Genomic DNA, 20903 nt, shown 5'->3' with positions numbered 1-20903 from the left:
AAGGCTTTGTAACGGTAACTCTATTTGGACGCCACGTTTAATTTGCGCCAATTTTATTTTTGTTGTTGTTGTTGTTCTTTTTATTTATTTTTTGATAATTGTATTTTTGTATATATCTTATTTTTGAGGTTTCTTTCACTCTTCAAACTCTCTACCAACCTGGCCGCAAAGCCGTTAAGTTATATGGATGTGATTAAAACACTTAAATGATTATAATTATATAATTTTAATTAAATATTGACTTAATGACGGTGTATGTTTTATGTGTAATAACTCATAAATTACATAAGAGAAATAAATCGTACTAGAGAATATCTTGATATGAGTTTGATCAAGAGGGTGTTGGTAAATTTGATTTTCAAATACGATAAGCATGTTCCACCCATTTAAACATTCCTCTCACGATAGTGTTTGGTAATTTTGATAATTTTTTTTTGCTATATCCTACTTCCGTTACTGCACAATCAAATAAATTCGACAACAAAACTCATACCTAAATCCACGCTAAGTAATATTTCTAGCATTCAACCCCATCCCTAACCAAACTATTACATTCCCAACCCCTGCACAGTCAAACCGAGAATGTGACTTGACCCTTTTCATTGTCATCTTATCATTGCGTGCAACATGCGTTTAGTAAATTTTCATCGATTATGGTTTATAGCAACCATAACTGGTTCAATTCAAATCACTTAATACAAGTCAACCGGCTATAAAAATAAAATTTTCATCGCAAATATAACTCTTTGTGCGTAGTATTTGCACATCGTATCGTAATATAAGACTAATCTAATTAATTCACGATCTGTCTATTTTTCAAAAATATATATATATTACATATATAGCATCATACATATAGATTCAGGCTCTCGAATTTCAACCTTAAAATTCTCTTGGGTTTCTCGAAGGGGGGATGCGGATAAATTGCACTATTGGATCCATGATTACAAAAACCAATCATGAATCTAATCAAAAGAATCCATTGATTAAGTAAAAGATAAGTATATATGAATCTACGTACGTGTAGGTCAAAGCTTGAATGAATAATGGAATAAGTATGGCATTACAAGCCGAAAGACACGGCCAGATATACATATGATTGAGCTTCGGTACACGTGCCAATTTTCACCTCGTTCAATTCGAGGTCTTATCCTCAGATTCGACGATGTTTGGTGCGTCAAACGGCTTTTTTTCGTGACAATTATATGGCACGTTCTTTTAGGCTGTAACTATCATACCTACCTTCTCCCTCATTTATTGACACGTGCGGGTTCTGGACGTAAGCTGCCGTCAACGTGAAATGGGCACGACCGTCATGATCCCGGCACCGTTCCCTAGGACGATCGTGAACCTTAAAGTATAGGGCATAGGGTAACGTAGTAACGTCATAGATTCGGCCGTTAAGTATTTATCCATTATCCCGACTTCTTTGGAGCAACAATGCGTGACACGTCAGCCAAATTTTTATGTTGCTTGACCAATCATTTGGTCATTGGCTAATAATAGCAATGACAATGTTTTATAGGGTTGAGTAACCATGATTTATCATTTCATCATTTTGTCGAATAACTGTGGGAATTCTCGAACCTTTTTGTAGGCAAAAGTGTTAGGTATAGTGTTAGGCTTCAGGTGGGATCTTTTGATACTATTAAGATTTACTTGTCATGTAAAAGAACCGGGTCCAAGTGACATGGGCCGCTTGGTGAAAAACTTATCCCACTATCTACGTGTAGGTCATGGGATAAATTCAACTTTTTCCATCAAGATTGGTGGGCAGAGGCTATGAGATAAGTTCAGCATCTTGCTGTCTAATGTAGTGGCAAATGAATGATATAATGATTAGTATCAGATGAGGTAATGGGTAACGAGGCATATAAGCCTCTAAAACTCATGTTTTTGTTGCATGCATGCACCCAATAGTTGTTGTGCAGTGTACGTGCTGGTTTGGTGCAAAAAAAAAAAATGATCGAGTCTTTTTTTTTAAAAAAATATAATAATATATAATATGCATAATATTTAAAGACAATGCGAAGACCGATGAATATTCCCAACCGTCATAGATATCCTAAAAACTTTTTTTTTAAAGATATCCTTTTTAATTGTTTATAATTGAGGCTAAAATGAGTTGCTAATAAGTAATACCTAGTCCACAGGCAGATAAAAAGTTTGTGCTTTTAGACATAATTTCGTGTACTCTTCATTCAACCTAATACTTTGAATACTTTGTTGTTTTTGAAAACATACTATTCAAAGGGGAAAATGAGTTTGACTACCTTCCAAAGGTTTAATTATTGCAATATCAAATAACAAAAGTATTACTCTCAAAAAAAAAAAAATAACAAAAGTATTGATTATTATAAATAAAAGACGTTGTAGTATTTTTTTTTTTAAAAATAGAATAATAATTATATTTTTATTATTTACAAAAATAACTGTGTCTCATTTTTTTCTACTACTGACTCTGTTACAATACCACCCCACTGGAGCTCAAACTCATGACCTTCCATTTGGACGAGTCATTTCATGCTACTTAACCACAAGGTAAATGGCAAATCATTAATATCTAAAGACTTTTGACTATTCACAACAAATCTTATTAGTAACATCATTTAATTATACTCCATTACTCCGTACATAAAAGTTAATTCCAATTTTATCCCTGCAATATTGTTATTTTTCACTCACTTATCTACTACTCTCACAATTAAAATTGACAAAAATTAAATAGTTAAAAGTAAATTCTTCATCACTTAAAGGAGAATTTGCAAATTAGCTACAGGATTGTACTTTAGTGAAAATAACATATCTATCTAGATATGAACGACCATATGATCAATACATGAAAAAAATATATTATTAATCGAATACTTTAATCATTTGCAACGTCGTTTCAAGGCTCAAAATCGACAAACCAAACACTCTCTTGAGTACAGTTCTAGTCCTGATCGACAAACCAAACACTCACACAGACGTCGCACGCACTTAGGATTCACATAAACGGCAAAACAAAACATGTCAGCCACTCCTACCCTAATTAACCGGCTTGCTGAATAGGTAATATTAAATCAAATTGTATTAATTTTATCATTTTAGGATACTTCGGTAATTTTTTTTTCATATGTAAAACTCAATTCAACTATTTATTCAAGTTATGTTATAAATCTAACCGTTTCTTTTAAAATACAATATTTTTATTTGGCCTATCTAGATATGAGCGATCATATGAGCAACACATGAAAGAAAAAAAAATATTATTAATCGAATACTTTAACCATTTTTATCATCGTTTCAAGGCTCAAAATCAACAAACCAAACACTCTCTTGAGTAGAGTTCCAGCTTAGATCTATCAACAAGTAGAGTATCCATCACTCCATCTATCCAAAACCATTCAAACTAACATGCTAAAACAATAGGATCATAACCTTTCCATTTGCTAAAACTTTGCTACTTCAACAAGAACCGGCTAACTTTTTTCTCCTTTAATCATTTTATATATTTTCCTTTTGTATCAATATGATCTCTCAACTGTTACAAACATTCTATTATTAGCATGACTATCTTGTTTAGAATGGTAGATAACCATCGACAAACATGACTATTTTGAGATAGTTGGTGGTTGCTATTATCGTAATTTTAATATATATATATATATATATATATATATATATATATATATATATATATATATATATATACACACAAAATATATATTATTAATGGTATACTTTAACCACTCTTGTCCTCGTTTCAAGGCTCAAAATCGGCACATTCTATTAATATATGTACATACATATATACACACAGACGTCGCACGCCCTTAAGATTCACATAAACGGCAAAACAACACATGTTAGCCACACCTACCCTAACCGGCTTGCTGAATAGGTATAAAAATAATGTACTTTTAATGTATTAAAAATGTACATTGTATTCAGGGATTGTACATTATATTATATAATGTATATTCAGTACACAAATAATGTACTTTTAGTATATTAAAAATGTACTTTTTGTTATGATGAAGACAATAATTTACCTTACTTTATTTTAGTCATCCGTTACTTAGCTTACACGGACTATAGCGATGTTAAATTTCCTAGGATATATCGAGTCAGTTAAGTAAGGTGGTGAGTGGTGATTGGATGTGAGTAGCAGACAAGTGATTAACGTCATGTGTGGAAGGGCAGCGTAACTCCACACACAATTCATGTTCTTATAATACCAATATCCATCCCCATGCAATGTATCGGTTTCAAACCTCACAACAAAATTACAAAAAAACAAATACATAAATAATGCCGAAAAGAATAATAATAATTAATGTGACTTTTTTTTTGTCAAATTAAATATTTAATGTTGTTCAGTAGTAGTCAGTGTCAAACTACAAGCTAGCGACTAACTGGGATGGATTCACTTATCTATTTCCAACAGAATCTATTACGGAGTAATAGTAATTGGTGAGATTATAGGGTATTTGGTAAATAGCTGTTAGTTTATTGGGTTTGTGGTTTGACTAGTTGATAGCATTAGCTGGTTGTAGAAAGATATTTAGAAAATGAACTGTTAGCTGATAACTGATTACATACAAAATTACTTTATCAAAAAATTGATTAAAAAAAAAAGTTGTTTTGAGAGCTCTTTGAATTTTAGTATTTTGGAACAATAAGCTGTTACAAAAAATTAATAAATCAAACACTCATATTGATTGTTTAACCATGTCAAACAACTAATAATGGTCAAACAAGTCAAAATTGACCGATATGTTAACTATTTTACTAAACAGGGCCTATAATAGTTTAATAATTTAAGGGTCACCATAAAGGTTTTGCTCCTGTAATAAGGTGGAGTTCAATTCCCACTGAAAACATGAGGTCATTAAGTTAGTCCAAAAGAGTGTGGACCCTTTCAGTAAAATTTCAACATTTGAATTAAAAATTGATTAGTTTGATGACGAAATCAATTAAGTTGATTTTGAATACTAAGAGCAACCACAATTATTGTGAATTTTATTTGATTTTTGTCATAGTCATGTAGGAAAGAGAGGGGGAAGGAGATAGAAAAACAAGGAAAAAGAAAAAATAAATGAAGAACAAAAACTGACATAAGAAATCAAAAGCCGAAGTTGAACATCCCTTTCAGTTTACGCACCAGCTAGGTGCCGTGGGTGCGCGAAACGCGCACCTACCCGCTTTTTTCTCTCCTTTCATGTGTCAGTTTGGGGCCTACAAAATACCAAAATTGAAGGAATAAAAACTCTACAAAAATCATCTCTCCCATCAGTTAAAAAATTATATTTTGATTTTTTCTTTCTAAAAAACTAACCAAAAACCACTGATATGGTTGCTTTAAGATCTAAAGTATTATTAACTAATCATTTTCAAATTTAATTTTTGTATTGAGTACAACTTTCAATATGATTTTATGTATTTGATTAGGTTAGTAAATGCTAATTTAAATTATTTGCAACTGAATTTTATAATTAAAGTTTTCAAAAAAACAAAATTGTAATATCTACTATACTAATAAGAGCCCAAGAGAGTTAGGCCTATAATGGGTAGAAAAAATGGCGGTCACAGATTTTAATCAAATGAATGGCTCAGATTGATTAAAAGATTGATAAGATTTAAATTTTACATTAAAATTTCTTAAAATACCCACACACCGTTACTAATTCCATTAAAATTTTAAGAATTGTCGTTAGTTCACCGTTAACTTACTCATTGATTTCAATAAATAAAAAAAGGTCTTAGGTTCGAACCTCATCCCAATCAAAGTTGGCATAATTAGTACTCTATTTTACTCTTATTAAATTATATAAATAATAATTTAGTAGCTACAACAAAAAATTATAGATACGCATTTCTTTAATTTAGAATTATGTGTCCATAATGCCTTTATTCAAAAAAAATTATTCATTATCAATAAATTAAATAAGAGAAATAATTGTATTAGTTATATTGTCTTTATTTTTCTACAATATAAAAATTCTTTATATTCAAATTTATTAATTGATTATATTCGCTACATTGTCCTTACAATGTCTTAATTCAGTAAAAAAAAATTATTCATTATCAATAAATTAATTAAGAGAAATATTTTCATTAGTTATATTGTCTTTATTTTTCTCAAATGTAAAAATTTTTACATTCAAATTCATCAATTAATTATATTCACTACATTGTCTATTATCTTTTTTTGTGCACTATTTTTCTAATTAAATATCAAAGTTATAATACAAAATAATGCTATATATTTATTTACCAAGTATTTTATTAATACCATGAAAAAAATAAAAAAAAATATAATTAATAAAGCCAACCATATTAACTACTTGAGAGATTTTGTGACAAAGAGAGTATTCAAATCACACAACAAATTGAAGTGAGAACTACCTTGCAATGTCCTTGTTTGACAATCAGCAGTTAGCGGATTTGACCAACGAATTTATTTAATTATTAACATTGGGTAGAAAAAATGACCGCCAAATTATTAAATCAAATGAATGATTCAAATTGTTCAGGTTTTAATTTTTTTAAAAGTTTTTCTAATTTATCCTTAATTATATGATTATCCATTTAACTTTTCCGTTAAATACCGTTAATTCACCGTTAGTCTAATTCTAATATTAACGTCTAATATAGAATTATAATTACACCATTAATCTAATTCTAATATTAAAGTCTTAATAGAACTTAACCACAAATCCTAATGTCGAAATCTCCTCAAACAATATTAGTATATATTTAATATTTTATGCCCTAATTTTTATTTGTTTTCCTTTATGTCCCGTATTTGGTTTCAACCATACCTATACAATTATTTTATTGACAATTATAATCAATCTTGACTATATTATCTTGCATTTGTAAATTTAGAATTACCTATTTAACCAGCACGGGCTTAGCTCAATGGTTTAGTGGGCAGTATTTGGGAGAAGAGACCAAGGTTTGAACCTCGGCGGCGGCAATGCGGGAATTATGTCCAAAGTGGACAGATTCCTTGTTCGCACCGTCATTTGGTCCTGTCTGCTGAACCATTAAGTCAACGTGATTTACAACTTCCCACAATGCTCTGTCAAGTCAGAGTGTGGGGGGCCCTTGGGGTTGGGGACTCAACCTTTGGGAGAAGAATTACCTATTTAAATACGTAAATTCAACCTTCAATTATCTATGCATGAACAATTTCAATATAATCTTGCCTTAATATACTTTAAAGTACTTATTTAAAAAAAAAAACATTGGGCATTATTCCAATCGCGCAATGCGCGTAAAAAACTAGTTTATATTAAATAAGTTTAAACTACTCCAAATTTCGCTCGTATCACCCTACTAGCTCAATAGGAGAAGTGACCCGGATCCGACTAATTTCCGTTCGTTCCAAAAGGCATAGAGACTGGTCTAAAAAGAATTGTCTCTTGTGGAAATAGAACTCAGATTATTCTAAAAATTTTCTCTACAAAGAGAGCTTATTTATCACTTGATCGACTCCATTAAGTTTATATTAAATCTTGTGGATATGAAGTAGTTGGTGGGCTTGTTTTATTAATGTGGATGAAATTTCAACTCAAAAGCCTCAGCAATTGACCACGACGTCTGTTAATGAACCCATTTACTAAGAGTAAAAAAATGTTCAATCTCTCACTATTGTTACTAGCAATAGTTATTGGGTGGATCGTAATTTGTGTAGATCACGGCTCAAAAAAACGTCATTTTGTGTAATTCTTTTTATGGGACGAAACTTTGCAACATACATTTTTATAATTCATAATATACATTATTCTAAAGCATAATGTATATTATTCTAACTCATAGAGTACATTATCTTATTCTAAAAGTTTTATTATTATAACGCATAATGTATACTCCAAAAATTTCATTATTCTAACACATAAATTCAACGAAATCGTTTTGGACCGTGGTCCACACAATAATTTGCATGTTACTAGTCTTCACCTTCACTCGAAAGGAATTTATGGGTCGGGCTCTCAGTAAACATACCCTTCTATCGGACCTAAATGTAATATCGGGCCATAAAAAAAATTATGTAAGTGTGACAGTGTCACTCCAACTAAATTCATGTAAAGCAATGATTGGATTCCATTTGAAGTAGTATCAAAACGGTGGAATCCCAGTTTGGGAAAATTGAGCAAAAACATCATCTAGTCAACACGTCCATTAATCTTTGTGAATATACATGTTGCACATGACAACTACACTCATATTGCAAGAATATCTTAATCATTTTTTTTAGTATTACTGATTCTGTTATAATATAGTATCTATGCATACATACTTTATCAATCTATTGAAGCACAAAGAGTCATTGGCCCCGTTGGAGTTTGAACATGTAGCCTTCTATTTAGGAGAGTCACAGTTATGTCGTTTGACCACAATGTCTTTGACAATATCTTAGTCATTCTAAGTAGACAAAATTACAAAAATGACCCTTTTATAGTTTTTCTTTGATGGGATAAAGACCATAGACCGATCACGTTAAGGAAACTGAACATGAGCTCATAACTTAGGAATCTCAGACAGAAACACTTGCAAATTCGTCGTTAAATTGTGCTTTAGCAAAAATAGTTTGTCTATACTATCTGGATATGAGCAATTATATGATCAGCACGTTAACGAAAAAAATATATATTATTAATCAAATACTTTAACCACTCTCGTCCTCGTTTCAAGGCTCAAAATCGGCAAATCAAACACTCCCTCGAGTACAACTCCATCCCAAATCTATCAACAAGTAGAGTATGCATCACTCCATCTATCCAAAACCATTCAAACCAACATGCTAAACCAGTGGGATCTTAACCTTTCCATTTGCTAAAACTTTGCACTTCAACAAGAACCTGCTAGCTTTTTATGCCTTTATTCATGTTATATATTTTCCTTTTGTACCCATCTAATCTCCCAACTGTTACAAACTTTCTATTATTAACATATGCTCTATCCGAAGGACACATCACTCATAGTCCTACCCCCCTCCCTCCCCCCACCTACCCCATCCCAACCCACCCCCAGGGAGATTTTTGCCAACAATGGAAAAAATTGATGAAAAATCTAATTTTTTTTAGGGTGAAAGTTTGACGCTGGACTTATCTGTAACTGCTTACTTAAGCATATTTTTGCTAGACTGTCTGTTTTCACATCGTTAAAGTAGAGTGCTTAATCCTATGTTTTGCCTTGTTCCTCTAGCTTAGCCAGCTCATTGCCCAAATAGTGTGTTCACGTGCGAAGTACGTGACAATTTAACCGTACTTAGTTCAACATGGGTAATTAGATTGGGAGTGTGTGAAGTATATCAAAAATATTACATTTATATACGTATAGACATATAGTGGCATTTTGTTGACTTGACAAAATAATACAATTAGGTCGACAATCAGAGCTATCTGATCTTGTTTAGGTTTGTAGATAACCATCGACAACCATGATTATCTTGAGACAGTTGGTGATTTTTTTACCGTAATGTTTTAAAAATATATAGTTAGGATTCACGTAAATAGATAATCGATCGATGATTAATTTGAGAATTATGACAATTAAATGATTATTTTGAGTATTATCTCGTTATTATTTATACATAACATATAGATACTATACACTGGCGATAGGGATATTGAATTTCCTAGGATATATCGAGTGTGAGTAGTAGACAAGTAAGTAACGTCATGTGTGGAAGGGCAGCGTGACTGCACACACAATTCATGTTCCTATATATAAAACCAATATCCATACCCATGCAATGTATCAAACAAACACATAAATAATGCCGAAAAGGAGGGAAAAAATAATTAATGTGACTTAATTTTTTCATGTCGAATTAAATATTTAATGTTGTTCAGTAGTAGTCAGTGTCGAACGACCCAAACTACAAGCTAGCGGCGGCTAACTGGATTGACTTATAACTTATCTATTTTCAACAAAATCTACTAGCGAAATAATATAATAGTAAATCTTTTGGTTATGAAGTAGGGCAAATTTGAGTATGGATCATGGTTCAAACGGTGTCGTTTCTTTTAATGAAAAAAAAAAAAAGTGATACTCGTTCCGTGTAATTAGTTATTCTTTGTATACATATTCAGTTTCATTTTAGATACATTGTATATGTAGTTTCATTTCAGTACAACTAAGTTTCATTTTGTTTTAATTACAGTTTCGTTTGACATTATACATACAGTAGTCTTACATCTCCAAACCCGAACTAGTTTCTTTTTATACATACTCTAGCTTCATTTCAACACAACTAATTTAAATAATATTTGATCAATTCAATTACAGTTTCATTTGACAATATACATTCAATATATGAGACATGTTATTCATTTTTGTTTTATACATACTGTAATTTTATTTCAACACAATTAAAGTATCATTTTAATTCACTTACAGTTTTATTTCATAATATAAATACAATATGTGATACAAATTATTCAATTTCATATTGTTCTGAACACACTCAAAATACAAATTATTTAATTTCATATTGTTCTGAACACACTCAAAATATAAAATTTATTAAATATAACGGACGTCGTTTTCGGACCATGCTCTATCGGATAACAATTGATGAAGTAGTTGGTGGGCTTGTTTTATTGATGTAGACGAAATTTCAACTCAAAAGTCTCAGCAATTGACCATGACGTTTGTTAATGGACCCATTGACTAAAAGTAAAAAATGTTTAGCCTCACTACTGACCTACTGTTACTAGTGTTCACCTTCGCCCAAAATCAATTTATGGGCCGGGCTCTCACTAAACAGAGCCTTCTATTGAACCTAGATGTAATGCCGGGCCGTAAACTGTAACTGGACAAATGATATGATGCACCAGGGCGCACAATGCATTGTTTGTCTTGGCTAAAACGACATCATTTTTCATTTCTGTCATTAATTTAAAAACAATATATATATATATATATATATATATATATATATGTTTCATATGTACAGAATTGTATAATAGAATATACATAAATTCTTAACATAATACACATGATCTAATATAATACATACTCCGTAATAGTGTAATACATATAAACTCTTAACATAATACACATAAACTCAAGTGTTAAAAAAAATGTAATGGGACTGAACGAACGAAAAGGTGTCCGTCGCGTATACTCCCCACCAACTTATAAAAACGTCGTCATTTTAAACCAAGACGCACAATGCATTGTGCGCCCTGGTGCACGATATAACGATTGTTGTAACTGTGCCAACACACCATTAGTTTCTTTGTGAATATGTTACATACGACAACGTTTTTAGAGTTTCTATTTGATGGGATAAGCCGTTTGACGGTACTCTACCATAAACCGATTATGTTAAGGGGATTGAACTTGAACTTGTTCGGGAGACTTGGATGGGAAGGCAATAAGTGGTGATAGAAATGTCAATTCTACCATCATTATTATAGACGCGACCCTATCTCCAACATGTGTTGTGGTCAACTTAAAACAATAATACAGTCTCATACTAATTGTCGCTATCACTCTTCGATCTTAGTTTGCGAATAAACAATTTCTTTAAAATAGATATTATACATACATGTATTTGGAAAGGTTTGAGAGCAAGCAAGAATAAATGCATGGATAAAAGGGGAAAGACGGCAAGGCAGCTTTAGTTGCAATTGGCAATTAAGAGGACACAAAATAGCACGAGTGGTTGAAAATGTTTGAAGATTTTTGCAAAAACATTTTAGTTCAAAGTATTTATCCTTAACTTTGTACCTTTTTTCTAACTAGTTGACTAGTTGGCCAAGCAAATCAACCCTATATAAGTTTTTGTCGCTCAAAAATCCTATATATTTTAATATTCAATGAATCGAAATTAAGAGTTCAAACTCATATACAATAACATCATTGAGAGAATGTTTATCGAATGAAGTATGATAAAATATCGATTGTATATTAATTAGTTTTACTCAAGAAGTGTAGAAATGAGAATTGTATATATAAACTGTATTATATGAACAATAATTACAGTAATATATACGGAGGGAATATATACAAGAGAGAATCATAGGGAGACTAGAATAATGAGTCATAATATAATTGGAATACATAGAATCTTAATACTAGTCCTAATAGTAGATACTATTACAATATGTAAAATTTGAACATCTATATGCTTATATATATATATATATACTAATAAGAGCCAAAAGAAGTTAGCCATATAATGGGTACAAAAATGACGGTCAAATTATTAAATTAAATGAATGGTTCATATTGTTCAGATTTTAATTTTTCATTGAGATTTCAAAAATTTATCCTTAAATATTAATTTACTCATTAATTTCAATAAAAAAAGTTTTATTTTCGAACCTCATCTCAATCAAAATTGACATAATTAAGTTCTTCACTCTATTTTACTCTTATTAAATTAAATAAATTAGTAGCTACAACCAAAAATGATACATATGCATTTCTTTATTTTAGAATTATGTGTTTACAACGCCTTTATTTAAAAAAAAAAAATTATTCATTATCAATAACTTATCAATTTCATTAGTTATATTGGCCATTATCTTTTTTTACACCATCTTGTAATTAAATATCAAAGTTATAATACAAAATAATATTATATATTTATTTACCAAGTAATTTATTAATACCATAAAAAAATAAAAAATAAAATAATTTGAAGTCAATCATATTAACTACTTTGGCAAATTATGTTGTGCAACCATGTGCACCATGCATGGTGCACATGGTTGCAAAAACGGCATCGTCTTACTTTAAAAAGAGTAAAATTAGTCACACAATTACACGCAAAAATGCAATTGGCCCATCGATGTAAAATTGAGAATTTTTATTTTTATTTTTTTTTGTTGCCCAAAAGTATCCCTCTATCCGATAGCCAAAAGACTAAACCTCCATCCCACACTCCTACCACGTCAACCATGTTGGTTGTGAAATTGAGGATTATATGAGAACATATCTAAGCATTTGATCTCAGGTTCATGTATGGTCATGAATTTTTAAAATTATTTATTTACATATATTTATGAAGGGTGAATTAGTAATTTTGGTGCATTTAGAATCCTCATATTATTATTTACGAATGTTATGCATGATTTTAGTGAAAACTTTTATTGAAACTTGTTATACTTTTAGATATTATATTATATAAATTAAAAATATAGATATTATATTTGTAGATATCAAATTTGTGCAGTTATGTGTAGTAAATGCCAATCATGGTTGTGTGGACTATATTTTGTATATGATAAAATAATGTACTATTAGTATATTAAAAATGTATATTATATTTAGAGAATGTACATTATTTGTGTAGTGAGTGTACATTATATTATATAATCTAATTTAATACAAAAATAATATACATTTAGTATATTAAAAATGTACTTGTAAATAATTTGCCAGTAAATGCAAATATGCAATCACTATCTTGGGGTACTTGCGTATGGGGCAAATTATGCCCCCGTGTCCACAGTGAATTGTGGACACGGCCCAAAACGACGTCGTTTTTCAAAAAAAACGCGTCATTTAGTTTTAAAAAAAAAAAAAAAAAAAAAAATCGCGCGCGCTTTGCCGTTAACGGCATTAACGGCGTTATTTTTTTTTTTGGATTATAAATGTACAGTTATGCCGTTATGAATGTACAGTTATGCAATTATGAAATTGTGAACACAGAGCTCTAACATTATGAACTTACAATTATGAACATATATAGTGATAAAATTATGACCATGGAGCTTTAAAATTGTGAATATAGAGCTTCGAAGATTATGAATGTACAGTTATGGAGTTATGAATCTACAGTTATGGAGTTATGAATCTACAGTTATGAGATTATGAATCTACAGTTATGGAATTATGAATGTACAGTTATTGATCGAATTATGAACAAAGAGCTCTAACATTATGAACTTACAATTATGAACATATAGTGATAAAATTATGAACACAGAGCTCTAAAATTGTGAACATAGAGTTTCGAAAATTATGAATGTACAATTATAGAGTTATGAATGTACAGTTATAGAGTTATGAATGTACAGTTATAGAGTTATGAACATACAGTTATGGAGTTATGAATGTACAGTTATTAATAATATAGTAATAAAATTATGAACATATACTCCTATAACAAAGTGGTCTGAAATTTAAAAAAAAAAAAAAAAAAAAAAAAAAAAAAAAAAGAGATAACAGTGCCGTCCTAACGGCACTGTTACCCGTGTCCAGCAAGCATGCTAGACACGGGACCAACGCATAACGATTGTGCGTATGGGTCATGGGCCACACTTTGAATATTGTGGGCCAGTATGGCAGTATCCCATCAACGTAGGCCCAATAAATACTGTCCAAACGTGACTGCTAACACCGACAATCATTATTGCATGCTGCATGGACCATGATCCACACAATTGTTTGAACCATAAATAAAAAGTACATTTTTAATATACTAAATATACATTATTTTTATACTAAAAATATATTATTTAATGATACATTATTTTAATACTAAAAGTACGTTATTTTATATATACGATCAAATAATGTATTTTCAATACATAAATAATGTACCTTTAGTATATTAAAAATGTACATTATATTCATGGTCCACACAAGTTGTGTGGACCATGGTCCATACAATAATTTGCCTAACACCGAGGTTTAGCCCTTCGGCATGCTAGAGGTAAATTATTGTGTGGACCATGGTCCACACAATTGTATGGACTATGAATATTATGTACATTTTTAATATATTAAAAGTATATTATTTTTGTAATGAAAGTACATTATTTTTGTACTAAAAGTACATTATATAAAATTATACACGCTTAGTATATTAAAAATGTACATTCAAAATATGTACCTTATGTACATAAATAATGTACATTTAGTATATTAAAAATGTACTTTTTTATTTATAGTCCATTCAATTGTGTGGACCATGGTCCATGCAATAATGATTGCACGCCAGAAGACTCTGCACCTAAACACCTTTAATAGGATGTTTGGTTGGAAGGAATGAATTATGAGGGAATGAAATTGTAATTTGGTGGGACATACCATTTTCTGGGGTTCTAATGTTTGAATGTGCTTGAAAAATCAAGTCCGTTGACTTCATCTTTCACCAACCAAAAATGGTCACAATCGTTTCCAACCTTGGTTTTCGACGGAACTAGAGTTTTTTTTTAGAAAAATTAATTTGTAATAAATAATATTGTTTTTAATATTATTATAAATATTTGTATATTCTAAATAATACAATTAAAATGTTTAATTATACAATTCTACTCATTTTCTATTAAATAAACAAAACACACCAAGACAATTTTTACAGAATGCAATTAAACACTGAAAATAAATCTATTTTCTAAAAAATAATTCATTTTTCAAAAGTCATTTTCTTGATTTTCAAATACGAATTTGGTTTGCGTCTTGTCTGCAACGTTAACTCTTACTTAGAAAACCTAGAATTGCATATCTCCTTACCAACTTATCCAAATTACTTGTTTTCATAAATAATTAGATATTTTTCTTTTTTTTCTTTTTTTTGGTAGAGAAATAATTAGATACGTTAAGCATATTGTAAAAGCTATAAAGTTAATTAATATATAAATGTTAGGTGTACTCCACGAAAATAGTAATCCCAAAAATATTTTAAAATGTATAAGGTATTGATTGAATAATGACTAAATTCTTTATTCTCTCCTTTTTCTTTTAATATTCACTTTTGATCATAGTATTATTGTGGTGTGACTATTTTTTGTTGTCTATCAACAAAACAGTTTAAATTTCATTAAATATAAGGATATCTCGATTTTCAATTATGATTTTTTGTTTTAAAAATAAACATATAAAAAAATATAACGGGTCAACTTACTTTGTATAAACAAAGATCAAAATGTAATTGTATTTAATGAAATTTCAACGATTTTGTTGACGGAAGACTAAAAGTGAAATTAATTCATTGAATAATCTTATATTAGAATAAAAAGATTTGGAGAATCAAAAAGTCAAAATCCCAAAAGATTTTTTAAAAGAATAATAATAAATCTGCAATTATTTTTTTGCAAGCTCTTTAAAATGTTGTTAATGTTTTAGTGAAGAAGACAAGCTCCAGCTGAACATTTCATACTGGTACAGTTGAGCTGGTGGAGCGAAGATGAGAGCAGAAGTCAACTACAGACCTCAAGCCTGCTTCTTTCTGCTCTATATTCTGCTACAATTCCCCACAGATTCTCTTGGAGAATCTGGAATCTCCAAGGTCAATGCCCAGATTCACCAGAACAACCTCAAAAGAACACAGTTTCCGGATGAATTTCTGTTTGGAGCCACTACCTCTGCTTACCAGGTTCCCCTCCTTAGCTCTGCAATCTTTTGTGCTTCTGCATTCTGGGTTTTTTTTTTTTTTTTTTTTTTTTTTTTTTTTTCTTGATAGCTTCTTGAGTACTGAGTAGCCATGGCTTAGATTGAAGGGGCATATCTTGAAGACGGCAAAGGGATTAATAATTGGGATGTTTTTTGCACCATTAAAGGTAATGTTTAAAATGTTTTCCTCTGATTTAGCCATGAATTGGGCTTGTTCTTGAGATGTTTCGCTGTGTTTAACAGGGAAAATACAGAACGGGGAAAATGGGGATGTTGCAGATGATCACTACCACCGTTATCTGGTACTGTTTATTTACTGCATTTATGAATTCTGATTAAGGAAAAAGTTCAAATCTTTTCTTTTCATTTGAAGGTGAGTTATATATTCTCATAAACAGTTCCATTAATGGTCTTTTTTTTGGGTTCAATTATTGCAGGAAGACATTGATTTGATGCATTATCTTGGGTTGGATGCATATAGATTTTCCATTTCATGGGCTAGAATTTTACCCAGTATGGTTATTTATTTTCTACTCATTTAATTAGCCTTACCAAATTGATTGGGGTTGCCCAAGATTTATTCACTATAGTTTTGGATGTGTCTCAGAGGGAAGGTTTGGTGGAGTAAATCAAGCTGGAATTGAGTTTTATAACAAGGTTATAGATAATCTTCTATCGAAAGGTAAAAGTGTGAAATTCAAGCATCTCTTAACTTTAGATGGTAAAAATGGACTGGGTAATTAAGTTTACATATTTACTGGTGTAAGCAGGAATAAAACCGTTTGTGACTATACATCACCATGACTATCCCGAGGAACTTGAGGATAGATATGGCGGTTGGCTGAGTTCTGAGATGCAGTATGGTTTCATTTCTCACCTTTTTCTTTGTGCTTGGGTTATGTTATATATCCTATCAAGCCTTTTCGGTTTTTCAAAGTTTGAGGCTATCTGTGTTTTTTGCAGGGAGGATTTTGTCTACTTTGCTGAAATATGTTTCGAGAGTTTTGGAGATAGAGTGAAGTACTGGATTACTATCAACGAGCCAAACTTGTTTGCAGATATGGCGTACGAGAGGGGACAGTACCCGCCTGCTCACTGTTCGCCCCCTTTTGGCAACTGTTCTGTTGGGAATTCTGATGTCGAGCCTCTTATCGCGATGCACAACATGTTATTGGCACATGGCAAGGCTGCAAAGGCTTATCGCGACCAATTTCAGGCAAGTGTCCATTTCATTGTCAATTTTTGGTCAGACCACGAGGTGTCCTGAGCAGGCCATAACTGTAGGAGACACCTTTAAGCCTGTACCATACCCATTTCATTGTCAGTTTTTGGTCAGACCACGAGGTGTCCTGAGCAGACCTTAACTGTAGGAGGCACCTTTAAGCCTTTACCATACCCATTTCATTGTCAATTTTTGGTCAGACCACGAGGTGTCCTAAGCAGGCCCTAACTGTAGGAGGCACCTTTAAGCCTGTACTATACCCATTTCATTGTCAATTAGCTAGGGTTAATCAAGATTTGTTTCAATTCGTCGTGAACAACTAGCTGCCAATGTGGTGTAAATGCAGGCTAAACAAGGTGGATTGATAGGAATAACTGCACACATGTTCATGTACGAACCTTTTTCAAACGATGTGCATGATCAAGAAGCTGCAAATCGGGCATTAGCATTTAATGCAGCTTGGTAAGTCTTACTGTCAACTATCTTCCATGACAAAACCTCAATCTCTACCCCGAAAGGGGTGGCTGAGTTGGCAGACCATGATTCTCGTACCAGAAGGTCATGAGTTCGATTTTTGAGTTCGATTCGTACCAGGATGTTTCTAGTGCGGTTTACCTCTCTAGTTTGCGGGCTACTACTTAGGAGCAGAGAGAAACACACTAAATGAAATGTTGAAATTAAAATCTCAATATATATTACAATGCTCAAAACACTTCTGATAAGCTTTGAACAGGACTTATGATCCTTTAGTATTCGGAGATTATCCTCCCGAAATGCGTTTCTATCATGGGAGTGAACTGCCAAGCTTCACCGCAGAGGAAAGCGCCCTTATAAAAGACAGCATTGATTTCATCGGGATAAACCATTATGGCACTTTGTATGCAAAAGATTGCCTTTATTCGAGGTGCAATTGCACTGGATCTAGTTGCAGCAAAGGCTGGGACCACGCTATACAGGGATTTTTATATACTACAGGAGAGAGAGATGGCGTTTTGATTGGAGAACCGGTATGGAAGTGTGATTAACTGGTTGTATATTAACTTAGTTCAGACTAATTCCAACCCTTTTCTGTGTATAACAGACAGGCAATCCTCGATTTTTTGTTGTTCCCAGAGGAATCGAGAAGATCGTGGATTATATTAAGGAGAGATATCACAACAAGCCCATGTTCATACTTGAAAACGGTGAATACATATGCTTCGTTTGCTCTTTCACCATATATAATATGTCATCCGATATATATATATATATGTTCATCGTGTTAGCTATACTAGAATATTACTACAATGTACTATAATCCTTTTAGTTCTTAGTTTAACTTTTGTGAAAAAAACTATTTCTTGATGTTTTGTTCTAGGATACTCTTCCCCGAACAAGACAGGATCAGTTCTTGACATAGAGAATGATGCTAAGAGAATAGAGTATCACAAAGCATACCTTCCATTTTTGGCACGAGCAATCAGGTGACTTACTAGTGCATGTTTTTTTTGTTCTTGTCGTCTATGTTTGCTCCACAGGATGAGACTAATCTAGCCGAGTCTCTGTGGGACCCATTATTCGAGCTGAGACAACGGTCTCAAGGGGTATTGTTGCATATATACTCATGTATGCATGTTTTTCACTTTGAATATCTCATCCTCTATCCGTTTATTGTTGTTCTTGTCATGTATGTTCGTTCCACAGGATGAGACTAATCTAGCCGAGCTGAGTCTCTGTGGGACCCATTCGAGCTGAGACAACTGTCTCAAGGGTATTGTTGCATATATACTCATGTATAATGGGTATTGTTGCATATATACTCATGTATAATTGAAGCATGTGCTCCATCTCAACTAAAAGCCTAAGCTAATAGTTTGGTCTGGCTCTGATACCAAATTGAAGCATGTGCTCCATCTCAACTAAAAGCCTAAGCTAATAGTTAGATTGCACATTAATGACTATATGCTCAACATGTATGCATGTTTTTCACTTTGAATATCTCATCCTCTATCTATCCATTCACCCCACAAAATGAGACTAATCTAGCCGAGTCTGGTGGGACCAGTTCGAGCTGAGACAACTATCTCAAGGGTGTTGTTGCATATATATACATATATACTCATGCATGTTTTTCACTTTGAACATCTCGTCCTCTACCCATTCATCTTCGTTCCTGTCAAATTCATAAGTACAAGAATTCTGCATATATGCATCTGGTTCTGATTGATCTCCATTATATTGTTGGCAGCAATGGTGCTGATGTGCGTGGGTATTTCATCTGGAGCTTCATGGATTCATTTGAATGGACTGATGGCTTTGAAACAAGATTTGGGCTGTACTATGTTGAACCTCTCACGCTCGATCGATTCCCCAAGCTCTCTGCAACATGGTACAGGGACTTCCTCTGCAACAACATACAAACAACAAATTCAACTGCCCTTCATTCTGATCTGTAGAGTAAAATACCCAGATGGTTTATCCACAATATTAGTGAGTTCATTTTATTTTTTTTCTTCATATTTTGGTTCTAAGAATTTCAACTTTGTCTACAAATGTTTTTGACTATCGAATTTGTACCTATTTTAGTCACTAAAATATATACAAATTTGATAGTCAATGACATTATATGACAAAATTGGAAGTTGAGGATCAAAAGTGGGGTAATTGCGATAGTCAACAAACCACTTTAAATAATTTACTTGTATTTTATATGTGATTATCTCCGTCTCATTTCACTTGTATTGTTTGTTGTTCATTAATCAAATCACTCAAACCTATTCTTGTTTTTTTTTTTTTCCAGTTATTTTATTTAATTAATGTTTCTTCATCTCCATAACTTATGAGTTGCCATCCTCACAAGTTTTAGGTTTTTTGTGATTTTTGAAGTGCCAAATAAGAGAGAGGGGAGGGATAGAGGAAAATGAAAAAGAAAAATATAAAAATAAAAAGCAGTTTGACATCCAAAAAAAAGAAAAAAACAGGAGCTGCAAACACGCCAACGGGCACGGTCTATGCAGCTTACACACAGTTGTGTGCCTCTCCTTTTCCTTCTTTCTCTCTTGGCGGGTCCCATAAAAAACCACTCTTGCAGGATCGGAAGACCTCAAAATTTTTCTCCCCTCCATATATATGTCATGCTTTCCTCAACAATTGTGAGAAAACCACTTATGTGGTCACTCCTAATTGAATATTACAAAAAGAAAAACAAATTATGAATAACTTTAATCAAACAAGGAATGTTACTGGTAAGTAGAGGCAAGCTAAGTTCAATATTTTGTGATCAAAATCTAAATAATTGGTATTTAACGGAGTTTAAATTTCATTAAACATATGCATGTTCTATAATGTG

The 20903-nt window shown here is 31.9% G+C and overlaps 1 protein-coding gene across 1 annotated transcript; it reads left to right on the top strand.

The window, feature by feature from the left end:
• The first annotated feature begins 16063 nt into the window (after positions 1–16063).
• Positions 16064–20265, top strand: LOC109178354 (beta-glucosidase 18-like). The gene is made up of 12 exons (XM_019328005.1): positions 16064–16336; positions 16454–16520; positions 16597–16655; positions 16791–16866; positions 16961–17035; positions 17124–17211; positions 17317–17569; positions 17922–18037; positions 18309–18582; positions 18657–18759; positions 18933–19038; positions 19803–20265. The coding sequence occupies exons 1-12, from the start codon at positions 16148–16150 to the stop codon at positions 20008–20010; spliced, it is 1614 nt and encodes a 537-aa protein (XP_019183550.1). The 5' UTR covers positions 16064–16147; the 3' UTR covers positions 20011–20265.
• Positions 20266–20903: the final 638 nt, after the last annotated feature.

The sequence above is a fragment of the Ipomoea nil genome, unplaced genomic scaffold, assembly GCF_001879475.1.
Source record: "Ipomoea nil cultivar Tokyo-kokei standard unplaced genomic scaffold, Asagao_1.1 scaffold0813, whole genome shotgun sequence".
Taxonomy (NCBI): Eukaryota; Viridiplantae; Streptophyta; class Magnoliopsida; order Solanales; family Convolvulaceae; genus Ipomoea; species Ipomoea nil.
The sequence above is the reverse complement of the archived record's forward strand: the minus strand, read 5'-3'. Positions and strand labels throughout refer to the sequence as shown.